The following is a 21,772-nucleotide window of genomic DNA, read 5'->3' on the forward strand; positions in this document are numbered from 1 at the left end:
GGAGGCAAACTGCTAATCAACAATCATTACCACATTGATGACATCACTTTGCGACCAATGCACAGTGTAACTAATGTGGCACTAAGCAAATAAGGCACACGCACCTACACCGATTATTTACATATGTAATGTATATAAGGGATTATAAAGATAAGTGTTTGCATTGCTTTCATTTTAGATAAGATGAACATGCAACCGCCAAAACACTGAAAATATCAGGCGTGCGCGCATTTGAAGCAGATTCATCTTGTGAATGGTTCCACAGTGCGCAGTCCGCAGTTCGCAATCAGCTGTTCGTAAAACTCTCAGAACGTATACAGAAATACTATCTCCAGTTGTTGAATTTGTTTTGTAGAAAAATGTTGCGTTCATTGATTGGAGCACAAAAGTGCTTATATCTGTTTAACAGAACAGTAAACAATTTAAATAATGTGGCACCAGTGGCATCAATGTTATCCATGTGAGTATCGAATGAAAAAAATAAAATAAAATGCGTCACGCAAAGTTAACAACAAATTGTTATCTACATAGACGGCATTATGCACCACCGACGCACATTAAACAATCGGCGGTGCCAAATGATTCGGGCACCATGGCTCAGGGTAAGCAAACCGAATGGGTAAAGGTCAATTTACTTAGGCAAATCTATCGCTGCAGTTAAGTTGGAGATGATGGAACGCCTTGGCCTGGACGGGGGTTATCAGCCAGTGCCAAAGTCGCGTGAACATCTGCTAAAATATCAGCCAAAGCTGGAGGATCTGCCGGCGCGTGCCATGCAGGATTCGTTCACGTCGGCCATTATACCACTCAGCACGAATCGTTCTCTGCAGGACAAGTATGTCACCTATTTGGGCAACGTGCGCATGGGCAGGCTGCTCGAGGATATGGACATTTTTGCCGGTTGGTCACTTATTCTGATAATCCCAATTTCAACATGATTGTAATCATTGTCTCAATCTGTGGCAGCTTGGTGCTGTCACAAGCATTTGATGGTGCCTCAGCTGCCAGCTGATGTGCATTTGCCGTATACGTTTGTGACGATTCTCGTGGATCGCATTGATTTCAGCAATACTCTGGCCTCCGGCACCGAGGATATCCGCCTCTCCGGTCATGTCTCGTGGGTGGGCACCAGCTCCATGGAGGTTGTCGTTTGGCTCGAGCAAATGCAAAATGGCAGCTACAGGAAGCTGACACGTGCCCTGTTCCTAATGGCAGCACGCAATGCCACAAATACTACGGCGGCACCAGTGAATCCCATCAAGCCGGCGAACGAGGAGGAGGTGATGATTCTAGCTGGCGGCATGGATCGCAAGCGCAGGCGTCAACTGATCTGCGCCCAGTCCATCTTCAAGGTGGAGCCCAACGATCCGGAACAGTCGCTCATGTATGAGCTGTATAAGCGGACCACGCCCAGCGACACCATGGAGCTGAACAAGCGCATATTGCCGCCAAATTGCCGCTGGATGTCAGATTCGTATCAGATGAGCACGATTCCTTCGTTCCCCGAGAATCGTAATCATCACAATCGCGTCTTTGGCGGCTTTCTGATGCGCACCGCCCTCGAGATTAGCTGGGCAGCGGCGGTGCTTTACTGCAAGACGCGTCCCAAGCTGGAGCACATTGCCGATATTAGCTTCGAGAAGCCGGTTAGCGTCGATTCCTTCATCAAGATGACCGCCTATGTGGTGTACACCAAACTGAACTATGTACAGATTATGACCGTGGCCGAGGTGCTGGACACGCACACCGGCAACCAGGTGACCACCAATACCTTCTACTACACATTCTCGGCACCGCAGACCGTCACCGAAGTCTTGCCACGCTCCTATCACGAAACAATGTGGTATATACAGGGACGCCGCAAGTTCGAGTACAGCATGGGACTCAATAAAACCTAAACGAGTCGAGAGATAATAATGATAATATCATAATATGAGAGGCTCTTATGATAAGCGCAACTCGTCAGAAAATACTCCCACATACAGTGAAGCTTGCTCAGTTGAACAAACTTTAAAGTGAAATGCACAACTAGCCTAATAATCAAATAGTTTAACGAAACAACAACAACAAATCAGAATATATTAAACTTAAATTGCCAATTAAATTAGTTTGAAAACCAACTAAATTGTTTTTAATATTTAATATAATATAGCATTGCAAAATTATAATTAATTTAATATGAGAATTTGTACCTCGAAATGCCCCACTTTGCCACTTGGCAATTTTCAATAGTCAGCGGTCAACAAAAGCAGCGTTCACTGTATGTGCATTTCTAGCATTTAGCACTCTTCTCTGTTGTAATAAACAATAATACTATATATATATATATATATATATCTATATACCACACATGAATCTTGGCATTAATGTGGTAAACGGAAGACTAGTTGACCGAGACACACATGATTCAGAGAGAATCTGAGAAACAAATACACTCTTAGAATCCGAATCGGAAGAGGGGCTAACCTTCGTACCTTTTTCGCTCGCTGCGTTATTTAAAATTTGAGGAACAGTCTGTCTAGTTCTCAGTGCAATTATTTTCAATTTACCCGTTTGTTACGCGCACAATTTTTTATTTATTTTGTATTTAAACAAAAGTCACAGTATTTCTTCAAAATTAACTGCATTCTATTAAAATGCAACGTATATTGCGTCTTAGGAGCCTATCTCCGGCAAGGTGGCTGTATTTATCAAGGTAAAAGCTGGCAAAGCTACGATTTGGATCTTGGAAATTGATCGTTGAGTATCGTTGTAGGCAACGTTTGCCCCTGGTTCGGAATGCAGTGCGGCATTATCAGATGGGTGAATTTTTAAAAGAGGCCAGGGATCATTACTCCGGCACAATGGCAGAAGGTTAGCTATAAACCCAATCATCCCATAAACTAAAGGTTTTGCCGTCACTTGCAGTTGTTGAGAAGATTCGCAAGCGAACCGATGTGGAAATTGGTTATCATGTTGTGCCAAAGTCACGGGAGCATTTGCTGAAGCACCAGCCGAAGCCGGAGCAGTTGCCGCCTCGCAGCATGCAGGACTCGTACACGACAGTTAAGCTGCCACTGAGTGCTGAATTGATTAGTGAGCGCTATATTAATCACATGGGCAGAATTCGAATCGGTCGCCTAATGGAGGACATGGATATGTTTGCCGGTAAGCGATGCACTCTGGTTATCCATGACTTGTAAGAATTGATTACTGATGCCAGTTTAACACACAGTTTGGCTTTGCCACCGCCATATAAAGATGCCCGATCTGCCGGCAGGTGTGGGCATGCCCTACACTTTTGTCACGCTCCTAGTGGACAGAGTGGACTTCTCCAATATTGAGTTGATCCAGGTTAACAAGGATATCGAGATAAGCGGCTTTGTATCGTTTGCCGGACGCACTTCAATGGAGATAACCATTTATGTGCGCCAACTGTTGGACGATCAGTATCTGAACGTGACCAAAGCCACCTTTTTGATGGTGGCACGCAATGCCACCAATACGGGCCCGGCGCCCGTCAATCCCATCAAGCCCGCCAATGAGATGGAGCAGCGCTGCTTTGACGAGGCCCTCCAGCGTCAAAATCACCGCAAATCCGCAAATGCGGAAAGTGTGTTCATCTCACAGCCACTGGAGCACGAGCAGGCGCTGCTGTATAGCCTGCTGCAGCGTACAACGCCGCCGGATAGCTTTGATTTGAACAAACGCATCTTGCCACATAATTGCCATTGGATGGCCGATTGCCAGCGTTCGACGGTGATGAATTCGTTTCCCGAGAATCGGAATGCCCAGAACACCATATTCGGTGGCTATCTGATGCGTCAGGCGGTCGAGCTGGCCTTCATCATGGCCAGCATCCATGTGGGCGGTCGACCATTGCTGAAATGCATATCGGACATTAGTTTCATGCGACCCGTCAAGGTCAACGTGTTCCTGCAGATGACCGCCTATGTGGTCTACACGGCCCACGACTATGTGCAGCTAATGCTGGTCGCCCAAAATGTGGATGCCAAGAGCGGGGAAGTGACGACAACGAACACATTCTATCTGACCTACAAGGCCGAGAATATTGTGGATGAGGTGCTGCCGGGTTCGTATCGTGAGATGCTCTGGTATATACATGGAAGACGCAAATTCATCTCGGCACTCGGTCTGAACTTGGAGTTGCCGGCCGACAAATCCGAGTTAGAATCGGCTGCGAAATAATAAAGACGACGCTAACGAGTTTTCTTTCACACGCCTCGACACAAGAGTTCCCAATTTTGTAATGTTTATTTTACAAATTGTTTATAGTTTTTGTTGTTGTTGTTTATCAGCGGGGGCTTGTACAAAGTATGTATTTAAAAATCCTTAAACTGAAGTTGCATTTGGGCATTTAGAAGCGCAGACGATGTGGATATTGGGAGGAGTGCAGAGCGAACATGTTCTGCAAGTACTTCTTGAAGAATTTACCCTCGGGATGCGTATTGATCACCTTCAGCAGGGCGCTGTCGACCTCTTTCTGGTCCTTCTTGCGCTGCTCGTTGGGCACAAAGCGCTCCTTCTTGGCAGCAAAGATGTCAGCCTCGCCACCCTTCTTCTGCTTCTTGGCCTTCAGGCGACGGAAGTAGGCGTCATTCAAATGCTCAGGCACCTTGAAGGCGCCCAAATCCACACGCGACGATGTGCCGATCACGAAGCGCTGTGACACGCGGCGCAAGGGGCACGAGTTGAGAGCGAACGGACCGGTGACCAGCAGCAGGCCAGAGGTCAGTGTCTTCAGCAGAATGACACGCTTGCCCTGATGACGGCCAGCCAACAGGATGAGGACAGTGCCGGGCTTCAAGTTGTGGCGCGTGTTCCGCTTATGTTCGCTGAAGTTAGCCTTGCCTGGACGCTTCTTCACGAACGTCTTGGTTGGATAGTTGGCCTTGGTTTTGCGCAGGTAGACGGTACGCTCACCACCGTTCTTGGGGCCACCGATCTTCTTCACCTTCTTGATGGGCACCTTCTCCTTCTGGACGACGGGGTGCTTCTTGTCCTTAAGGCGGTACAACGCACGGCGCTTGTACATCTGCAAAATTAAACAGTAACCACAATCAATCACATTTCCACACACACACACACACGCCAAACATCATGTTGCTACCACCAACGAAATAGGCAAGGCAGATGCAAAAACGCAGGCGCCGTCACAGAAGCGTTGCCCACTCTGGCATCATTTTGAATATGTTTTTTATTGGGTTATTACCTGGGCCTTGGAGTAGCGCAAGACACCGCCCTTGAGGTAAGAGTTGACGGGATGCTTCTTGCCCTTTTTGGCCGATTTGGCGACCTTTTTAGCTTTTTCGACGGGTGCCATTGTGGAGAACACGTGTACACAGCACAAAAAATAATTAGAAAAGGAAGGTTATGTGTTACGGCGTTGCCAGCACCAGGCAAAACACTACATGCGTTTTATCGATACATTTTCGTGACAACTCTGGAATTTGGTGTTTCTCAACACTGCCGCTTAGCACACTGACGATAAGTGATTATCGATAGCAAATCAAACAACAGTAACATCGGTTTTTTTTAAGTTGCTACGAGCAACTTAAGATTTAAAACTGCGTTTTTTACGATTTAATAATACTTTTTTCATTTATTTGTTGTAATGTGTACACAATGAATTAAATCACGTTTTGTTGATGTTCTTATACAGCTCTCTCTTCCTTGTTTTTACACAATCTCCAATTAACTTACTTAATTGTTCATTTGCTTTCACGAATCGTTTAAAAGTTAAATATAGCTCGTAATTTAAATTAATTAATAAATGAATGATAGGTAATTTACAAAATGTTATTTTTTGTAGTTTCAATTTGAAATTAAAACTATAAAAAGTACTCGCTCATAGTCGATGAAATGCAAAAATGATTTTTGTTTTTTTTTCTTTGCAGTTGCAAAATTAATTTCTCCTTGCAAAAAAATAACTAAAAACTAAATTATGATAAGAATGTAGTACATTTGTTGTTCTTATTTGTACTTGTAATACAATATTGACGATGTTCTTTAAAATGCTTCGTTTTTTCTCGCAAATATTTTACTAACTCCGCGCTAAATACATGTAAAATTTGCTAGTTTTAAATTACATACAATTATTTTTAAAATTTTCCGACAGCTCAGCAGAGTTGACGGCTTATTTGTTTTGCATTGTAGAAAGTGTCTTAGGTCTATACTTCTTTTGTTACTTTTACTTGTCATGCTTATTTGTCACTTGCCATTAGTTAAAAGTTAGACTAAGTTTAAAAATGTTGCTGCAGCCTGGCAATGAACACACAATTTTTCCCCTTCTTGCTTAAGTATTAAAAATAGTTTTCGCCATTATTGTGTACAAAATTTGTTAGCTTAACCAAAAACAAAAAAAAAGTGAGTATTGCCACGGTTGTTGAAATGATGACATGAAATTTTGCAAACAAAAATTCAAATAAAACCATTGCACATTCATTAAAGTAGCGTAAGTAATGTATGCGAATAGTTGGAAATTGTTTTATTTACATTTGCAAGTGTTGTGCAGAGTGCGCTCAGAAGTCAGCTTCTCAACGGACAGTTGGCTACTAAGAGATTTGTTGGAAATGTACTCACATTTGAACTGCTCAGAGAGAGAGAGAAAGAGCGAGCGAGAGTGGCGGCCATCTGTGGGCTGTGGGTTTTCCACTGAGGTGGGCGGGGGGCTTGCTCTGCTGCTAGTCTGGCTGATTGATTGGTTGGTTCGTTGGTTGATATAGAAACGGATACGGCTGCAAACGCACACGCATACGCACACACACACACACGCATTGACACACTGACAAAGGTAAATAAAACATTTAGATTTGTTTGCAAATATTCATCAGAAATTGTGTGCCACTGTGCACAGTGACACGCGCATTTATTTAAATGTACAGAAAATGTTTATCGAAAGAGTTTCGACATTCGCATTCATTTGCTTCAATCGAATTTAAGAAATGTTGCTGAAATTGTTTGTCATTCTGCGGGTAGTTGTTGCACAAGTTGTTTGTTTGTTGCTCCCTTAAGGGAGCCTCCTGCCTTGTTCTTCATGTTTCTCATTGCCGTGTATATATATTCATTATAATGCATCATAATTTTTAATCAAAAGCGCTGCGCTTCAATTTAAAAACATATTTGTAAGATAATTACTAATTGTCGCTGTGGTTTTTCTTTTCTTTAGTTTTTTGTTTTTGTTTTTTTTTTTGTTGCTGGTTTCGCTTTTTAGTATTCACTATAAGCTATGGGTGTTATTATAATATCTATCGTATATTTAGTACAACATATGATTGGTTTTTTCTTTTTATATTTGTTGGTTTTGTTTTTGTGTTTTTACAAGTTGTTTTGTTGTTTTGTAATAAATAATAATCATTAAATTATATAACAAAAAAGAAAGTGAAATGTTGACATATGCATACTTTAAAAATAATAATATGCATACATACAAATATAGCTATATAAAATTGATCACTGTTTGTATTTGCATTGTTCTAAATACATTTCACCGCCCATGCCATGGCGACAGGCGGGGTGGTGGCGGGGTGTTACCTCAAAAGATCTTGTTTTGTTTGTTTGTTTGTTGTTAAACACATAATAACAAATTCACTTAGATTGAAATAATAATGAATGCTTTCTATTTTGATTTGACAGCGAATTACGAAAATGCCGCTTTTAAGTTTTCTTTTTTGTTATATATATTATATAAGAGCAAAAATGTTTGACTACACACACAACTACATATTGGTTTTGTTTTTTGTTTTGTTTTTGTATTATTATTTTGTTAATTATTACTGTTATTGTTACGAATTCTTAGTTATAGGTTCTTCAATTCTGAGCGCGGCCAAAATGATTGATAAATTTGATGGTTTTTCTTTTGAACATTTAACTTATCGTTTAATAGTCTGTCTATATTTAATGATTTTTTGTACTTTTTTAGATTTTTTGTTGATTTTTTTGTTGGTTTTTTGTTTTTTTTGTTTTTCTGCTAATGCTTGTGGGTCCACCATATTTTAATTTATATAAAGTGTTTACAAAACAAACATGGAGAACAAAAAGTTATTTAAACTAATTTCAATTGTGGGGGATAGAGTTACTTGATTTTTTTATTTTTTTTTTTGCATTTTGATTTGTTTAAATTTTTTTTCCAGCGCTACCGACAAAAAATTGCTGTTCTATTCCGTGCGCCTATGTTGTGGTTGGGTCCTTTCTCAATTCTCAAATCGATTTCTCTCACCGATCTCTAAAAAATGGCCCGGAACGACATCAATCTTTTGTATGATGGTCCGCAGCATTCCTTTATATTTATATATAATTTTTTTATATTTTTTTTTTGTATATTTTTCTTGTTTGCATTTGTGTATTTTTTTTTAACGTTTCCTTTTTGTCTTCCCGCAAATAAATCGAAAAATGAACTCGCCTGCCGTCGAATCGCAACGAGAATCGTCGCCGCTGGCTGACTTCGCATTTCTCTCATAGTTTCTTAAATGGTAGAAAACCAGCGTAAATAATATATATATATATATGCATATGCTAAACGAATTATGATGCATTCTAGCAATATATACACACGCACACCCCCCATTCCACACACTCACAAATTGCAGACAATCATTTGTTATTGTTGATGTTGTTGTCTCCGCTGGTTTGTAGCCGCCACCAATCGTTGCTGGGATATGTCTCTGATGTTGTTTGTTGGTGTCCAATTTTACTTGCGACAGTTGGCCACAATTTGTGTCGCGGTGTGTGCGAATAGTTGGTTGATTCCTGCTTGCTGCTGCTTCATTCTTGCCCCACATTCATCGTTGTCCGTTCCGGGGGCTTTGCTGCTTTGCTTGGTTGTTGCTGCTTACTTTGCTGCTTGTTTGCTTGTTTTGCTGCTGGGTGCTGCTACTAACATTGTTCGAAAATTGGAATAATAGCTGAAGTTGGCCAGTCCTCTTCCTCCTCGGAGCTAATACTCTCGGTTCTACAAATAAAGCAAGAAAACAGACAACTCATTATTAGTTAGTGTTTTTTCTTCTTCTTCTTCTTCTCTTCTCTTTTCTATTTATATTTATTTTTCAAGCGCACTCTGTTTTTTACAACCACAATGTCAAGTTCATTTCACAAATACAAGTTGAAGGCTATCAGCTAAATAATATATATCAATTTGATCAGCTGATAATAACACACCTCTGCACAAATGCAATCTCTCTCAAAGTCATTGAACTTAAAATGTTTGTGATTCATTTGCTACATAAATATAAAAAACATCCAACAGATAACAAAAAACACATAAGGCAAGGCCATCATTAAATTAACAAAGCAGTCAAGAAGCAGACAAATTGTTGTTGAAATATCTTAATACTCTTGCCAAAAATCAACGGAAATAGATATATGTTTTTTTGTTGTTGAATTTTTGTTTTTTAATTTTTTGTGTCGCGAACTTTGCTTGCCAAGACAACAAGCTCAATGTCAAGTTCACATAATCGCAAGAAATGAAACTATAAACATTTGGCTATCTTCATAATAATTACGCTTCGTGTAAGGTGCTCAATATAGATCAGTCTTTTCTTAAAGTTAATAATTTCAAGGTCTTGCAAAGAGATCGAAACTATGTACAAAAAATGATGGAAAGCCGCCAACAAAACAAAAAGAGAACAACCCACACACTATACAGCTGGTTAACGTACTCAAAAAGAGACATCATTTCATAATTTCAGTAAATAAAACTCCAGCAGCGAACCTTGCACAGTTCGTGCTCGTGCCTGCCCCTGCCCCTCCCCCCCCTCGCTTTCTTCCTTGGCAGCTGGCGGGTGTTGCTCTCTCTCTCTCTGATAAGATTGTAGTCGACAAAATACACTTACAAAAAAACAGTAATATAAATATGTATTTGATAATATATAGACACACACACACACACACATACATATTTATTAGTACATATAAAATGGGCATTTGTCGACTGACTACCAAATGGTATGTGTGTGCGTTGTTGTTGTTGTTGCTGTCAGACCACTTTTGGCAAATGCTTCGAGTTAAAAACAAACAACAACAAAAACCAGCCACTAGGTCTCATGATTTTTATGCGAGTCGGGTTGTTGTTGTTATTGTTGTTGTTGCTGTTGTTGATCGCTAGCTGTTGTGATAATGAAATCGCATCAATTCTAGAAACTTGTTTACGCCAAACTCGACACACAAACTCGCCTACATACAAATTAGTCCAAAGAGTCGACATAATAGCGCTAAAAATAAATAACGGATACCGCCCCTCTTCTATATAAAATAAGACAAAGAGTAGAATAAAAAAAGAAAATGTTTCTGGGCATTTCCCCTCTACCTTCTAAGCTCGGTCAATATGGTACCAAATATAATAAGCATTAATCCCATTAGTATTAATGGGTTGACTTACCTGGAGCGCAGGCCATCGTCTAGGGCATTCGATATGCCCTCCTCGATGGTGGGCAGATCGGATGAGAAGCGATTGATCGGGCGCAGAACGCGCAGCGTGCGACTGGATAACTTCCAGACAAGCCGCTGCTTGTAGGGCGCCTTATTCTGGCCATTGTAATGGGACAGAATGCCCGACACAATGCTAAAACCGCAGGTGAAAACGCGATCGGGAATCTGCAGAAAATGTATAAAATGATGATTAAATAGAGAAACTCACACACAACTGCTAATGATGATTTACATTCTGATGATTTACACTTACCCTCATGTATTGCTGCAGGAAGAGTATGTACTCAAAGACGTGCTTAAGCTCGGGACTGCCGCGGGTGTACGACTCCTTGATGTGGAAATCGAGATGGAGACAGATGAGAACCAGGGCCAATGTCGCTGGGGTAATCACCGTTGTCTTCACATCGCACAACAGGATCTCCAAACGATTCTCCAGCTCCTCGAGCTTGATCAGGTGCTGAAAGAACTTGAAGAAATCGCCGCCAATCTCCTTCGCCAAGTTGCGGAAGAGAGCGTAATAGATGCGCAGGTAGCTCACTGATGTGATGGGTGCATGCCCCATCTGTACGCCCAGTTTGTTGGCAATAACGCCGGCCATGCGTTCCAAATCGCCAGCGGTACAACCACACTGCCAAAACGGATAATAATAATGAATAAATAACCTTTCCGTGAGGTATATGTGTATAATAAAACCTACCTGAGATATTGTAACCAGATCGTCGGCAGGAATGGGCTTCAGGTCGAGCTGCTTGATGGCCAAATGGAAGGAGGCAACGCTCATGCAGGCCATATGTTTCGGCTTGACGGCCATACGATCCAAAAAGCGATCCACCAGGCTCATGGCCGAGAAGAGCACATCGGATGGCAGCTCGTACCACATCTTCAGGCAGCGCAGCACATACGCTGAGCCATCACGTCCGCCAGCGGTCACCTCACGCTACAACGGAGAGAGAGAGAGAGAGAGGAGTCAATTATAGCAAATCATCTCGAGATGATGACGTTGTCGTCTACTACTTACCCTCGACTCCTTGGGTAGCAGCAGTACGGTATGATATTTATCCTGCAGTGCATCGTACTCCTTTAGGGTCTCGTACAATTCATCCGAGCTCATTGCATGCAATTGATCCTCCAGTTGCTTTAGTGCCGTTGTTGGCTCAGATGCTGTTGCTGCTCCAGCTGCTGCTCCAGCTTCAGTTTCCAGTGGTGTCTGTTGTTGTTGCTCTTGTTGTTGTTCGTACTTTTGATATTCCAAGCCAGCAGCACCCGGTGTGCCATACCGGCCCTCGTCCGCAATCCTCATCCAATCAGTTGCCATCTCTGCATTGTGATCGTCGTCGATGCCACCATTGCCATTGCCCAATTTGCCGCGCAACAAATTTGCAGCCGCCGCCGCAGCCTGTGCCGATGTTGATGGTTGCTCATCATCGACCAGGATAGCATTGATGCTAATTGCATCCATGTTGCTGTTGTTGTTGTTGGCGACGTTGTTGTTGTTGTTGCTGTTGTTGTTCTTCATGGGCAATTCAAATCCGGACATCACCGACGACGACGACATCGACATCGATGACCGCTGCTGCTGCATCAACTGCTGCTGCTGCCGCACCGCCTCCGCCTGCTGCTCCGCCTCTGCCTCGACCAGCTGCTGCTGCAATTGGCAATACAGTAGAGCCTCCTTCTCCTGCTCCTGCTGCGCGTAGTATTGCTGCTGCTGTTGCTGCTGCTGATATTGCTCAAATTGCTGCAGCTGCTGCTGTTCGAGTTCGAGTTGATGCTGCTGACGTTGCTGATGCTGCTGCTGATGTTGTTGCTGTTGTTGTTTGTGGTATTGCTCTTCTTGGGTTAGAGTATTATCCAAACCACTATCAACAACGACGGCGTATTCGGCGGCAGCAGAGTAGCATACAGGGACAGACATTGTGAGGGCTGGCCTAGTACCTGTATATTTAGCAAGGTTTTTGTTGTTGGTTTCTCTTATATGTGAATGTTATAAAACACGCAAAAAGGAAAATCTCGTTGCGTTTTTAGGCCAAACAAAAAATTAAATTTTTGTCCCTTATTCAAGTTGTTTGATATGTGATTTTATTTTCAGCAAAGCCCAAAACGAAATTTCAAGCCAACGTTTTTACTAGTATTTTGCAAAGATATCAGCGAGTGTGCTTTGTAAAAAGTACCCTCTCAATCTGTAGCTCGAAATTAAGACCGATAATGCTGCGCTTCAGGGATTATCACTATCAAATAGTATTTATATATATCTATATATATATATATATGTTTATAATCCACTGGTGGCGCGAATGCAACCGAAAATAAAATAAACTGTTTGCTACTTGTGCTGCACACACCGGTTCGAGGAGCCCAGAGCCGAAATGCAATTTGTTTAAATCAAATCGAAAAAAACAATATAATTGCTCTGTTAACTAGCCCCAAAAACCTTAATGCAATTCTTTCAACGATTTGCAAACAGTTAACAAACAAAACGCCCTCAACAATGAATATACACAATATATTATTTATATACGTGTGTATAACGACAATTATTCGCAGTGTACTAACGACAATAACGATGACAATTTTATATATATTTATATATATATTTCTTGCCTTATCAGTCAGTCAAAACGTACGCTGATCTTCAAATTGTCTTTTCTATTTTTTTTTCAAGTGGAAAAAACGCATAAACAATTCAATTTTTAACGTCAATGTGGTTTATTATGTGTTCGCTCAATGCTTGTTACGATAATAAACGCTAGACGCTGTAATTGTTTACAGTGTATTTGGTTGTATTGGTTTTCTTGTAGTTTGGATTTCCCCGCAATGAATGGAAAACCGTTCTTTGTGCTAAAAATTCATAAAAACTTACGCGCTGCAAAAATTGCGCAATTAAATTAAAATATTGTTAATAAAATAAAACATCAAATATGTACACAAAAAGAAAACAAACGATATTTTGTTAAAGTGTAAATTATATATGTATATAAGAAGGTGGTGTTATATGTCAAATGAAGTTCATTAATGCTGAAGTTGTATGTTAATTTCAATTATAATTCTGTTGTTATTTTTTTTCGATCGAGTGCGTTGATCTCATTGTAAGTGTAAAAAAAATATATATATATATTTGAACTGTATGCAATACGTTGAACGAACTTTAATTTGAGAATAATTGAGTGGTGTTTGTGTGTGTGTGTGCGCACAGTGTGACAAATGCGTTGACATTGGTTCACATTTTTATTTATTTCATGACCTCCTCAAAATCACACATACTTTGCTTACATCTTTATTCAAATCACAATCATGACATGAAGGCTGCCCGTGGGCAGCGCTTGGGAGGTGGGCTGGTTGTGGGGGGTGGGCAGGCGACCGCTGTCTCAAGGCAAACCGCTTAAATAGCCAGGCGATATGTGTGTGTTTATTTCTCAAGGCTTATAATACAAGCTGTCTGAGAGTTGCAGACAATATTGACTTCCCCAAGTTCCCAAATAATGATCCATCTTTGATCGAGACTAACCAGAATAACAGAACAAAGAAAAACAACCAAAAAGCTCACTATACGCGCACTTGACTAAACAAAGTGGCCGCCATCTTGTTCCAATTCAGCGTTCGCCTTACAAACACAAACAAAACACAGACAGAATCGGCTACGCTGGGATTGACAGATAACACAAGCAACAACCAGGGCTGGGCTAAGCCTCTCCAATGATGCTGGCTGGTTGTTGTCAGCGAGGAAGAGTAAAACAAAACAATACATTAAATAATGTAAACAGAAACTAGCCGATAAATGACATAAAACTAACATAACGGGAAGAGAGCCAAAAATACAGTTCAGTTGGGAAATCGGAAAGAGCAGCAGCTACTTGAAACGGGGGAAATTGACAGAAGATAATATATTGTTGTAAGTAGCAGCTGGGCGTGAGAAAAGTTTAATTGCTCGCTATTTATAGGCTACAATGTAAACAGCATGCAACCATGACGACGATGCAATTGGTAAACAAGTATTATTAAAAACACAGTAATCAGAGTAAGCAGTTCAAAAACCCAATTCACAAGGCTCAACACATTACGACGAGATCAAAATGAATACCTAGAGTTAATAATAATACCCATATGAACTATACATATATATATTCTTCAAGTTCGACCAGAGTTTAAACTTGTTTTGAATGTAAATCAAGAATTGTTGTGGTTGAGAAAGAACCGCACAACCCTTACTCATATTTTTTATCATAAATATGAATGTGAATTAGAATAAGAACCGATACCGATGCTAATGAATCCCCTACATACGATGATTACAAATACACATCTGACGCACAAATGCAAAATTGGAAAACATCAACTTTTTTTCTTGTTTAAACAGTCGAATCATGCTTTCGACTTCCGCCTGTGAAGCAACACAAAGAAATCACCATCAGAGGCTTGAACGATGATTGGAAGTGTTTCAATTCAAGGTCAACCATCCACCAAACTAGTTTTCGATATTTTTGAGCATGAGCAGCAAAAGCAACAGCAGCCCTGCGCTGCTAATTATCGTAGCTTACAAAAGCACAAAAACTAACGGCAGGTTAAAGTTCAATTCACCTTTACGCTGTTCCGCACACACGACACATAAAGCTTTACAGACCGTAACAACAAAACGACAAGTAAAGCTTATAAGCAGCTACAATTTGTTAGTTGGTCTTTTCTATCCTCTTTCCGTCATTACGACGTCTTTGTGCTGTAATTCCCAACAGATGTTGTGTGGCCTTCTGTCCGTCGTCTAGCAAACAAGGCAATCGTTCTGTTGATCTCATTCAAGGCTCACTCAATATATATAATATAGATATGTGCTTTTTGTAAAATGGAATGCAGACATATGAACGGACACACACATTCTACATTGGCGAGTATTTCAACTTGATTCGATAGTTTCAAAAACGAATTATGATTTTGCTTTTTGCCTTTTGGGTACTCAGATATATGTGTGTATATCGTATGTAGATTTTGTTATTGGCTTTTGGGCAACAAAAATATTGCGCGCACTGCTGACGCAAATCACGTACACACACATACGCACACGGACACACACAAACACACTTACACTTACACATAGTGATATGGAATGTACGAATGTTGTGTGTGTGTGTGTGTAGCTGTTTTTATTTATACACCAGACAGCTATAGCTAGGCTAGTTGTAGTTGTTGGTTGCTTTTAATATTGTTGTTGCCCCCCGTTTTCGCTGCTGCTCAAAAACAACATTTTGCGAGAGCTTGTAAAAAACAAAAGATAAAAAATTTCACTTTTTGCCTATTTTCGTAACTGGCGAACTGGGGAGGAGGCGTTGACGTTTGCTCAGGTGTGAAATATTTCAATATGCATTAAATACTTGGCAATGTATGCATTGCGTTTCCAGTATGAAAAAAAGCTTAGCATGTAATGCAACAACTGAAATAATAAAAGAGAAAATGAAACAAAACGCAATGAAACTGACACACCTGAATGAAATATGTGCACGTACATGTATGTAAGTGTACTTATACACACACACACACACACACACACAACCATACCAAATTTAGAAATCGAAAGTGAATTGCGTCTCTGTGTTTGTGTTTATTCTTGTTTGTTGCTTTGGCTAAGTGCACGGCATCAAAAAATCAAATTCAAAACAATGGCAAGCTTAAAAGCTTGCAAAATACTTTTTCATCATATTTATTTGTGTCACTATTTAATTAACAGACGCAAGAAGCAAAAAGACAAGCATGCGCGAATGAGATGGCCAGAGTATGAAAATTAAAAATTTCACCTGCATAAGAGCGGGATAGCGCTTGTTACTCAGCAGTTTTTTCTTCTGCTGTTTTTGTTGCTTTTTCGTTTTGTACCGTGTCCAACAACGGTTTATTCATTTATCAGCGCTTAATTGATGATGGGGCTGGCTGGCAGCGTATTTAAAGCTGAACACGCTGAAGGTCAACAAATGACAAGACACTTGTTGATGAAGCTACCGTTCAACAAGAGAGCTTTCGAGAGTGAAACGATCGCCTGCCAGTTTCAACAACTGGCTGGCTGCAAGTAAACGCACAATTGCATCAGCAACTGTGAAATTTCTGCTGCACGCAGAGAAGTGACGCATGAAGCAGCAGTAGACTTGTGATAAGTCCATGCCCAACCTTTGAGCTTAAAATAACATCAGCTTTCGCTTTGATAAAATTCAAACAAAACTGTGCAACGAGCCATTTTTAAGAGCGAACGCTTCAAGCAACCCCCGCTCACTGCTCAGGCGGCAGGAAGCCACACATTCGAGTCTATAAATTGCTTTCAACCCCACTTTCAGACAAACACACAAACACACACATACACACATAGACACACATACACACATAGACACACATACATGCACTCACATCACTATGGAAATAAAGTGTGAAACGCAGCAACAAAGGCGGAAATAGAATAAAACAGTTTTACCGACAGCGCAGGCGCAGCAGCTGCTCCTATCTTGTGGCTGTGGCATGCGCCTGATAATAATTTATTCGATTTCCAAAGAAACATTATTTTATTGTTGCATATTGCATTGCAAGGAGAGGTTTGAACATATTTTAAAACATCTAACACAACTAGAGTGTTTATTATGTAAACAAATACGTATATAGACATATACTCGTATGATCATATAAACAAAACGGAAAAAATTTTACTGTGTTATTATTCAATATATTCTATTATCTTGCTTTCCATCGCATTAGTCTAAATGCACTTGAAAAAATATTCGAACTTTGGATTTCATTAGTTCAGCAGCCAATTCCGTGACTAGTTCACTATCTGTTTATGTATGTGTGTCTGAATTTGTTCCCGTCTGGTGACTGTATCAACTATCTGTCAATGGAAGGAGAGTCCATTCAAATAGAACACAGACAGACGCATTGGAATTGGAATTGAAATAGATTTGCATTTCCATTATCGCTTGACTTACGCTGACAGACAGACAGAGTTAATTTTGTAGCACAAAGGCAAAAGACGACGACAAACTGCCTAAAATTAGTTTTCATTATCGAACTGTGCGATATTTAAAAAATGCATTGAGAATTTATCGGTGCTTTAAACTTTAAGGTAATTGCCTTAAATGGATTTTTGGTCAGCAGTACAAATAGGGTGTAGATAAACAAGTGGACAACACACTTTGTACCCAAGATTAAACGGAACAAAAGAACTGATAAGAAAACTAAAGAGAATTGCAAACACCCACCGGACACGACAAAGAGATAGCGCTGTATGTAATGCGGCATTTCATAGCTAGTTATCTAACAATGATAGTTATCATTTCAATTCTTTTATCGATTGATAGTGAGGCAAAAAGAGCCGTTTATGACGTAAGTTGAGTTAAACAAGTTCGATCTTGCCACTGGAACAAATTCTTATCTCTGCTGTTCTCACTCACTCTCTCTCTCTCTCTCTCTCTTCACCTTTTCACATTCCAACAACAATGGAATGGCAGCTGCGAGTGCAGAGCAAAGCAGAGCAGAGCAGCTGCTGCCGCTTGAAACCTGGCACTGGAATGTGTCAGCAGCAGCAACTCTCCTCCTAAATTCAATTACAAATGCACCTTCAATAGAACAAAATAAAACAAAGAGTATCTATGGAAAAGGGGTGAAGAAAAGTCGATTTAGCTTGGCACGAGCTATTGTTGCCATTGGCAACTTGAATTACCAGCGTAGTTCGTAGTGGGGTTGCAGCAAAGGCACCTTTTAATTTATTTTTTTAAGGGATCGGGCATTAGGCATTACAATAGATTAACTTTCGCTGTGCGCATTTGAAAAATGCTTTTTGGGTTAATTTACGCTGTGGATATGTAAATAAAAAAGCAACGCTTAGCGCTTTTAGGTTATGCGTCACATTTTGCGGTGCGCGGTGTTCCCAGCTCAACTGACAAACAGCTGTCCAGTTAGTTTTTTTTGGCGCCGAGTCAAATTTCACTTGAGACAGTTGTCGGAAATTTGCAAGACAGTAATGGGATATTTTTGTATACATATATTTTTCGGATAGTAGCCGAAGATATTATTAGCCCTGCCCTGCCGTGCATATAACTGTGTATCTCCACTACAAGTGAAATCTCAATTGGCGAGACGTCAAATGTGAAACGGATTGAGAGACAGACGGACAGGCAGACAGACTGATAATGACCAGACAGTCAAGATCAAAATGGCTGCTGTTTCTCTTCTCCCTATCTCTTTCTTTCTAACAACATACGCATGAGGAAGCTAAAAATCTTTGTGTGCAAAAGAAGCAACATAAAAAAATGTATACACAATAAAGAAGACGAAGTATGTAAAAGGGGCGTTGTAAATGAGATGGGTAAAATTCAAACGAAATAAAAACGGTAAGCAAAGCAATATCACTCACCCACACGCACACACACACACATAGAGAGAGAGACACATGCAAATGTGTATGTGTGGGAGCTCTTTAAATGGAGGTTATTGAAAAACAAATGAAACAAAACAAAACATAAAAATATAAGCAAATTTATGTGTATGTTGCTTGCGCTGCTGCTTTATATGCTGGACGAAACCAACAAATTGAAATCAACAAATATGACCCAGAAAGCAAACTGCGCCGAAGGTGAAATCAAATCAGAAAGAGAGAGAGAGAGGCTGAAATTAACCTGAGGCAATAAGCTGAGAGGCAAATTATTTGCACTACATTATCAAAATATTGTGAAACTAGTTAAAGACTGGCTAAAACTTTGTTCGTTAGTTGGTTTTAAAATAAATTTTTCAATTGGCTGACGCAATTTCAAGCTCGCACACTCACACACAAACACACTGTGAATATTTATGTTGGTATTGGTGCAAGAATACAAAGCGAAAATACAAATGGGAACATGAACATATAACGCACACATGCAAAAGTCTTTGTTTGCCCATTGCTTGTGTGTGTCTGTGTATGTGTGTGTACGAGGTGGAGAGCGAAACGCTTTGGAATCGAAACACTGCTATAATTGTTGGAGCTCTCGCTCAGTGCGTATATAACTACAAAAGGTGATGAAAAAACAATTGAAGGCAAACTCGAAAAAGAAACAATAGTAGGTTAAATAAATAAGCAAAAGTTGGGTTCACATGTAGCACAGTCAAATTGACAAATTGGCTAGCCCAACAAGTGATGTGCGTAATTGTTTGGGTAACTGTACTCATAAGATACCAGCAGCTTAAATAGTTTCTCTCCCCATCAGCCTATGAATAGCAGCTCCACATACACACACTCATATAGTTAGACGCTCTTATGCGCGCACGCACACATATACAAACACTTATGCCCGAACAGCTGGGAAACGAACTGGGACGTGAAACGAACCAACACGTAAATTGTTACTTGCTGCTATTGCTGCATTCAAACAACTGCATATACAATATACACACAAATGCACATACACGAAGGCATGTGTCAGTGTGTACACACACAATTAGGTGAGAAACAAACAACTGAATAGTGGACAAAATTTGTAGGCCTTTTTAACGCAATAAAATTTGTTGATTAAATCGATAAGCTTACATTTTTACAGCCATTTTGTTGTTTTTATGTTGCGCAGGAATGTTGAGATGATGTTTTTTTTTAGTTACTTGAGAATCTTGACGAAAATCTTAATATTTCACTTAAAAATAAGTGAAACAATTGTTGTTGTTGATTGGCTATACTAAGTTTTTAACTAATTTGTACTGCAAATTGTATCACAGTTAACTTTTGTTGTTGTTGTCAAAGTCTCCTTTTTAAGCCAACATTTTCGTATTCTTTGCAAAAACAGTTTGTGGATCGATTTTTCCCACGCACCAGTTTAAAAGTGGTAGGTTTTTTCCATCAGCTGCACATTTTAGATGTTATTGTTGACTTTGATATTCCACTTGTTTATTATGTACACATTTGTTCTGGCATGTAGGGTGCTATTTAATTAATTTACACCCAAATTATAAAAAAATTTATGCAAAACACACACACACATACAAACACACGCGCACACTCTCTCAACACAGTCCAAACGGTACTTTGCTTTGTTGGATCCAAATGTAAACTAGCATTGAAAAGAGCAGAAAAACAGTCTTTGAAACAAAATGGGAATGTTGACTCACTCGTTCGAATGTTGACTCACGAAGCGAATTGTGCATGTTGCTAAAGAAAATGTTGCAGCCCGAATGTGTAGACACATTGTCGCATTATACCTTGCGGTATTAAAAATACTGCAAATATGCTAAAACGCGTATACCGCACTTTTTCCATATTGCCACTTGTTAAAAATGCAATTAGGTGGCAGCGATATGAGCGGATCTTTTGAAATGTATTGCAAATGGGGATATTTCAAATATCAGATAATATTTAATCTTTCAATTTGCAACATTCTCTTTGACACTTGTACATTCATTTTGTAAGTTTTTTATCAAACATACAAAGTTATTGTTTATATTTATTTTCAGACTAGCTGTTGCCAAGGGACTTAGTGAATGAACTTGCGGGGGCGGTGTGAATGGAAAGTGGAATTTCACGCACACACACAGCTGAAATATAAATATAGGCTTGTGTGTGTGCTTCCAGAAACTTTCAGCAACAAGCTGCATTTGAACATACTCAATATTATACATTAAAATGATATATAAATAAATACACTACACACTTAATGCAAATCTTAATCAAATTCAAATAAGTTAACATATGTACGCAAAGTAATCTAAGCAATAACCCTCATTTTAGTATTTCATCACACTCGCACTCACACACACGCACACACATTCACATATATACTCATTGGAAGAAACGCGTGGCGCAGTTCAAAGTTTCGCAGTTAATTTAATGTGAACAAAGTCGTTTTTCGTATTGAATAACAGTTCGTATTTAAAGTAGTGGGTTAATTTAACTCTTTTTAAATACACTTACCCGGATGCCTCTGCGTTTTTATCAGTATTTGGCTTCTTTTTTCTGAACTGCGACACGACCAAATATATGTAAATACCAAAATGAAATGAGCCGAAGCAGGGCTACCAGGCCGGCTGGCAACTCGATGATTCAGTTCAATTGAACTATTGCGTGATCTGTAAAGTGCTGCTCATAGAAAGTTCATTTCAATTTTAAAATCCTGTTCGCTAGTGCCAATTTCATTTATAAAAATATATTAATTAAATATATAAATTAAAATAGCGGTAACTGCAGATAATCAGTATTCAATATTATGCGCTTGAAATTTAACAGGCACTTAAGTTAATTAAGATCGGATTCTTTTTCATTTGCAAATTGATGTCACAAAATTCTGTTAAATATTCAATTTTCTGCTAAATATTCAATTTTCTGCTAAATATTCAAAATTCTGTTAAAATTATGAGGCGTTAAATA

The 21,772-nt window shown here is 39.8% G+C and overlaps 4 protein-coding genes across 5 annotated transcripts; 2 read left to right on the forward strand and 2 right to left on the reverse strand.

Annotated features, from left to right (window-relative positions):
* The first annotated feature begins 338 nt into the window (after window positions 1-338).
* LOC6564157 (acyl-coenzyme A thioesterase 9, mitochondrial) lies at window positions 339-2,120 on the forward strand. Its single transcript, XM_001989679.2, has 4 exons — window positions 339-460; window positions 532-602; window positions 658-900; window positions 967-2,120. Exons 1-4 carry the CDS (start codon window positions 360-362, stop codon window positions 1,896-1,898), a joined length of 1,347 nt encoding a protein of 448 aa, XP_001989715.1. The 5' UTR covers window positions 339-359; the 3' UTR covers window positions 1,899-2,120.
* A 412-nt stretch (window positions 2,121-2,532) lies between these two features.
* On the forward strand, window positions 2,533-4,234 carry LOC6564156 (acyl-coenzyme A thioesterase 9, mitochondrial). Its single transcript, XM_001989678.2, has 4 exons — window positions 2,533-2,695; window positions 2,756-2,853; window positions 2,908-3,147; window positions 3,215-4,234. The coding sequence occupies exons 1-4, from the start codon at window positions 2,637-2,639 to the stop codon at window positions 4,186-4,188; spliced, it is 1,371 nt and encodes a 456-aa protein (XP_001989714.2). The 5' UTR covers window positions 2,533-2,636; the 3' UTR covers window positions 4,189-4,234.
* LOC6564155 (60S ribosomal protein L6) lies at window positions 4,208-5,408 on the reverse strand. The gene is made up of 2 exons (XM_032737752.2): window positions 5,213-5,408; window positions 4,208-5,035 (listed from the first exon to the last, which is right to left on the reverse strand). The coding sequence occupies exons 1-2, from the start codon at window positions 5,321-5,323 to the stop codon at window positions 4,358-4,360; spliced, it is 789 nt and encodes a 262-aa protein (XP_032593643.1). The 5' UTR covers window positions 5,324-5,408; the 3' UTR covers window positions 4,208-4,357.
* Window positions 5,409-6,811: 1,403 nt separating this feature from the next.
* Window positions 6,812-21,458, reverse strand: LOC6564154 (cyclin G). 2 transcript variants are annotated; one of them, XM_032737251.1, is made up of 6 exons: window positions 21,320-21,458; window positions 11,444-12,360; window positions 11,123-11,362; window positions 10,679-11,053; window positions 10,376-10,590; window positions 6,812-8,950 (listed from the first exon to the last, which is right to left on the reverse strand). In XM_032737251.1, exons 2-6 carry the CDS (start codon window positions 12,338-12,340, stop codon window positions 8,875-8,877), a joined length of 1,803 nt encoding a protein of 600 aa, XP_032593142.1. In that variant the 5' UTR covers window positions 12,341-12,360; window positions 21,320-21,458; the 3' UTR covers window positions 6,812-8,874. The 2 variants fall into 2 exon arrangements, with proteins under 2 accessions (XP_032593142.1, XP_032593143.1); XM_032737252.2 differs by lacking the exon at window positions 21,320-21,458 and adding an exon at window positions 19,949-20,508.
* Window positions 21,459-21,772: the final 314 nt, after the last annotated feature.

The sequence above is a fragment of the Drosophila grimshawi genome, unplaced genomic scaffold, assembly GCF_018153295.1.
Source record: "Drosophila grimshawi isolate 15287-2541.00 unplaced genomic scaffold, ASM1815329v1 contig_311, whole genome shotgun sequence".
Classification (NCBI taxonomy): Eukaryota; Metazoa; Arthropoda; class Insecta; order Diptera; family Drosophilidae; genus Drosophila; species Drosophila grimshawi.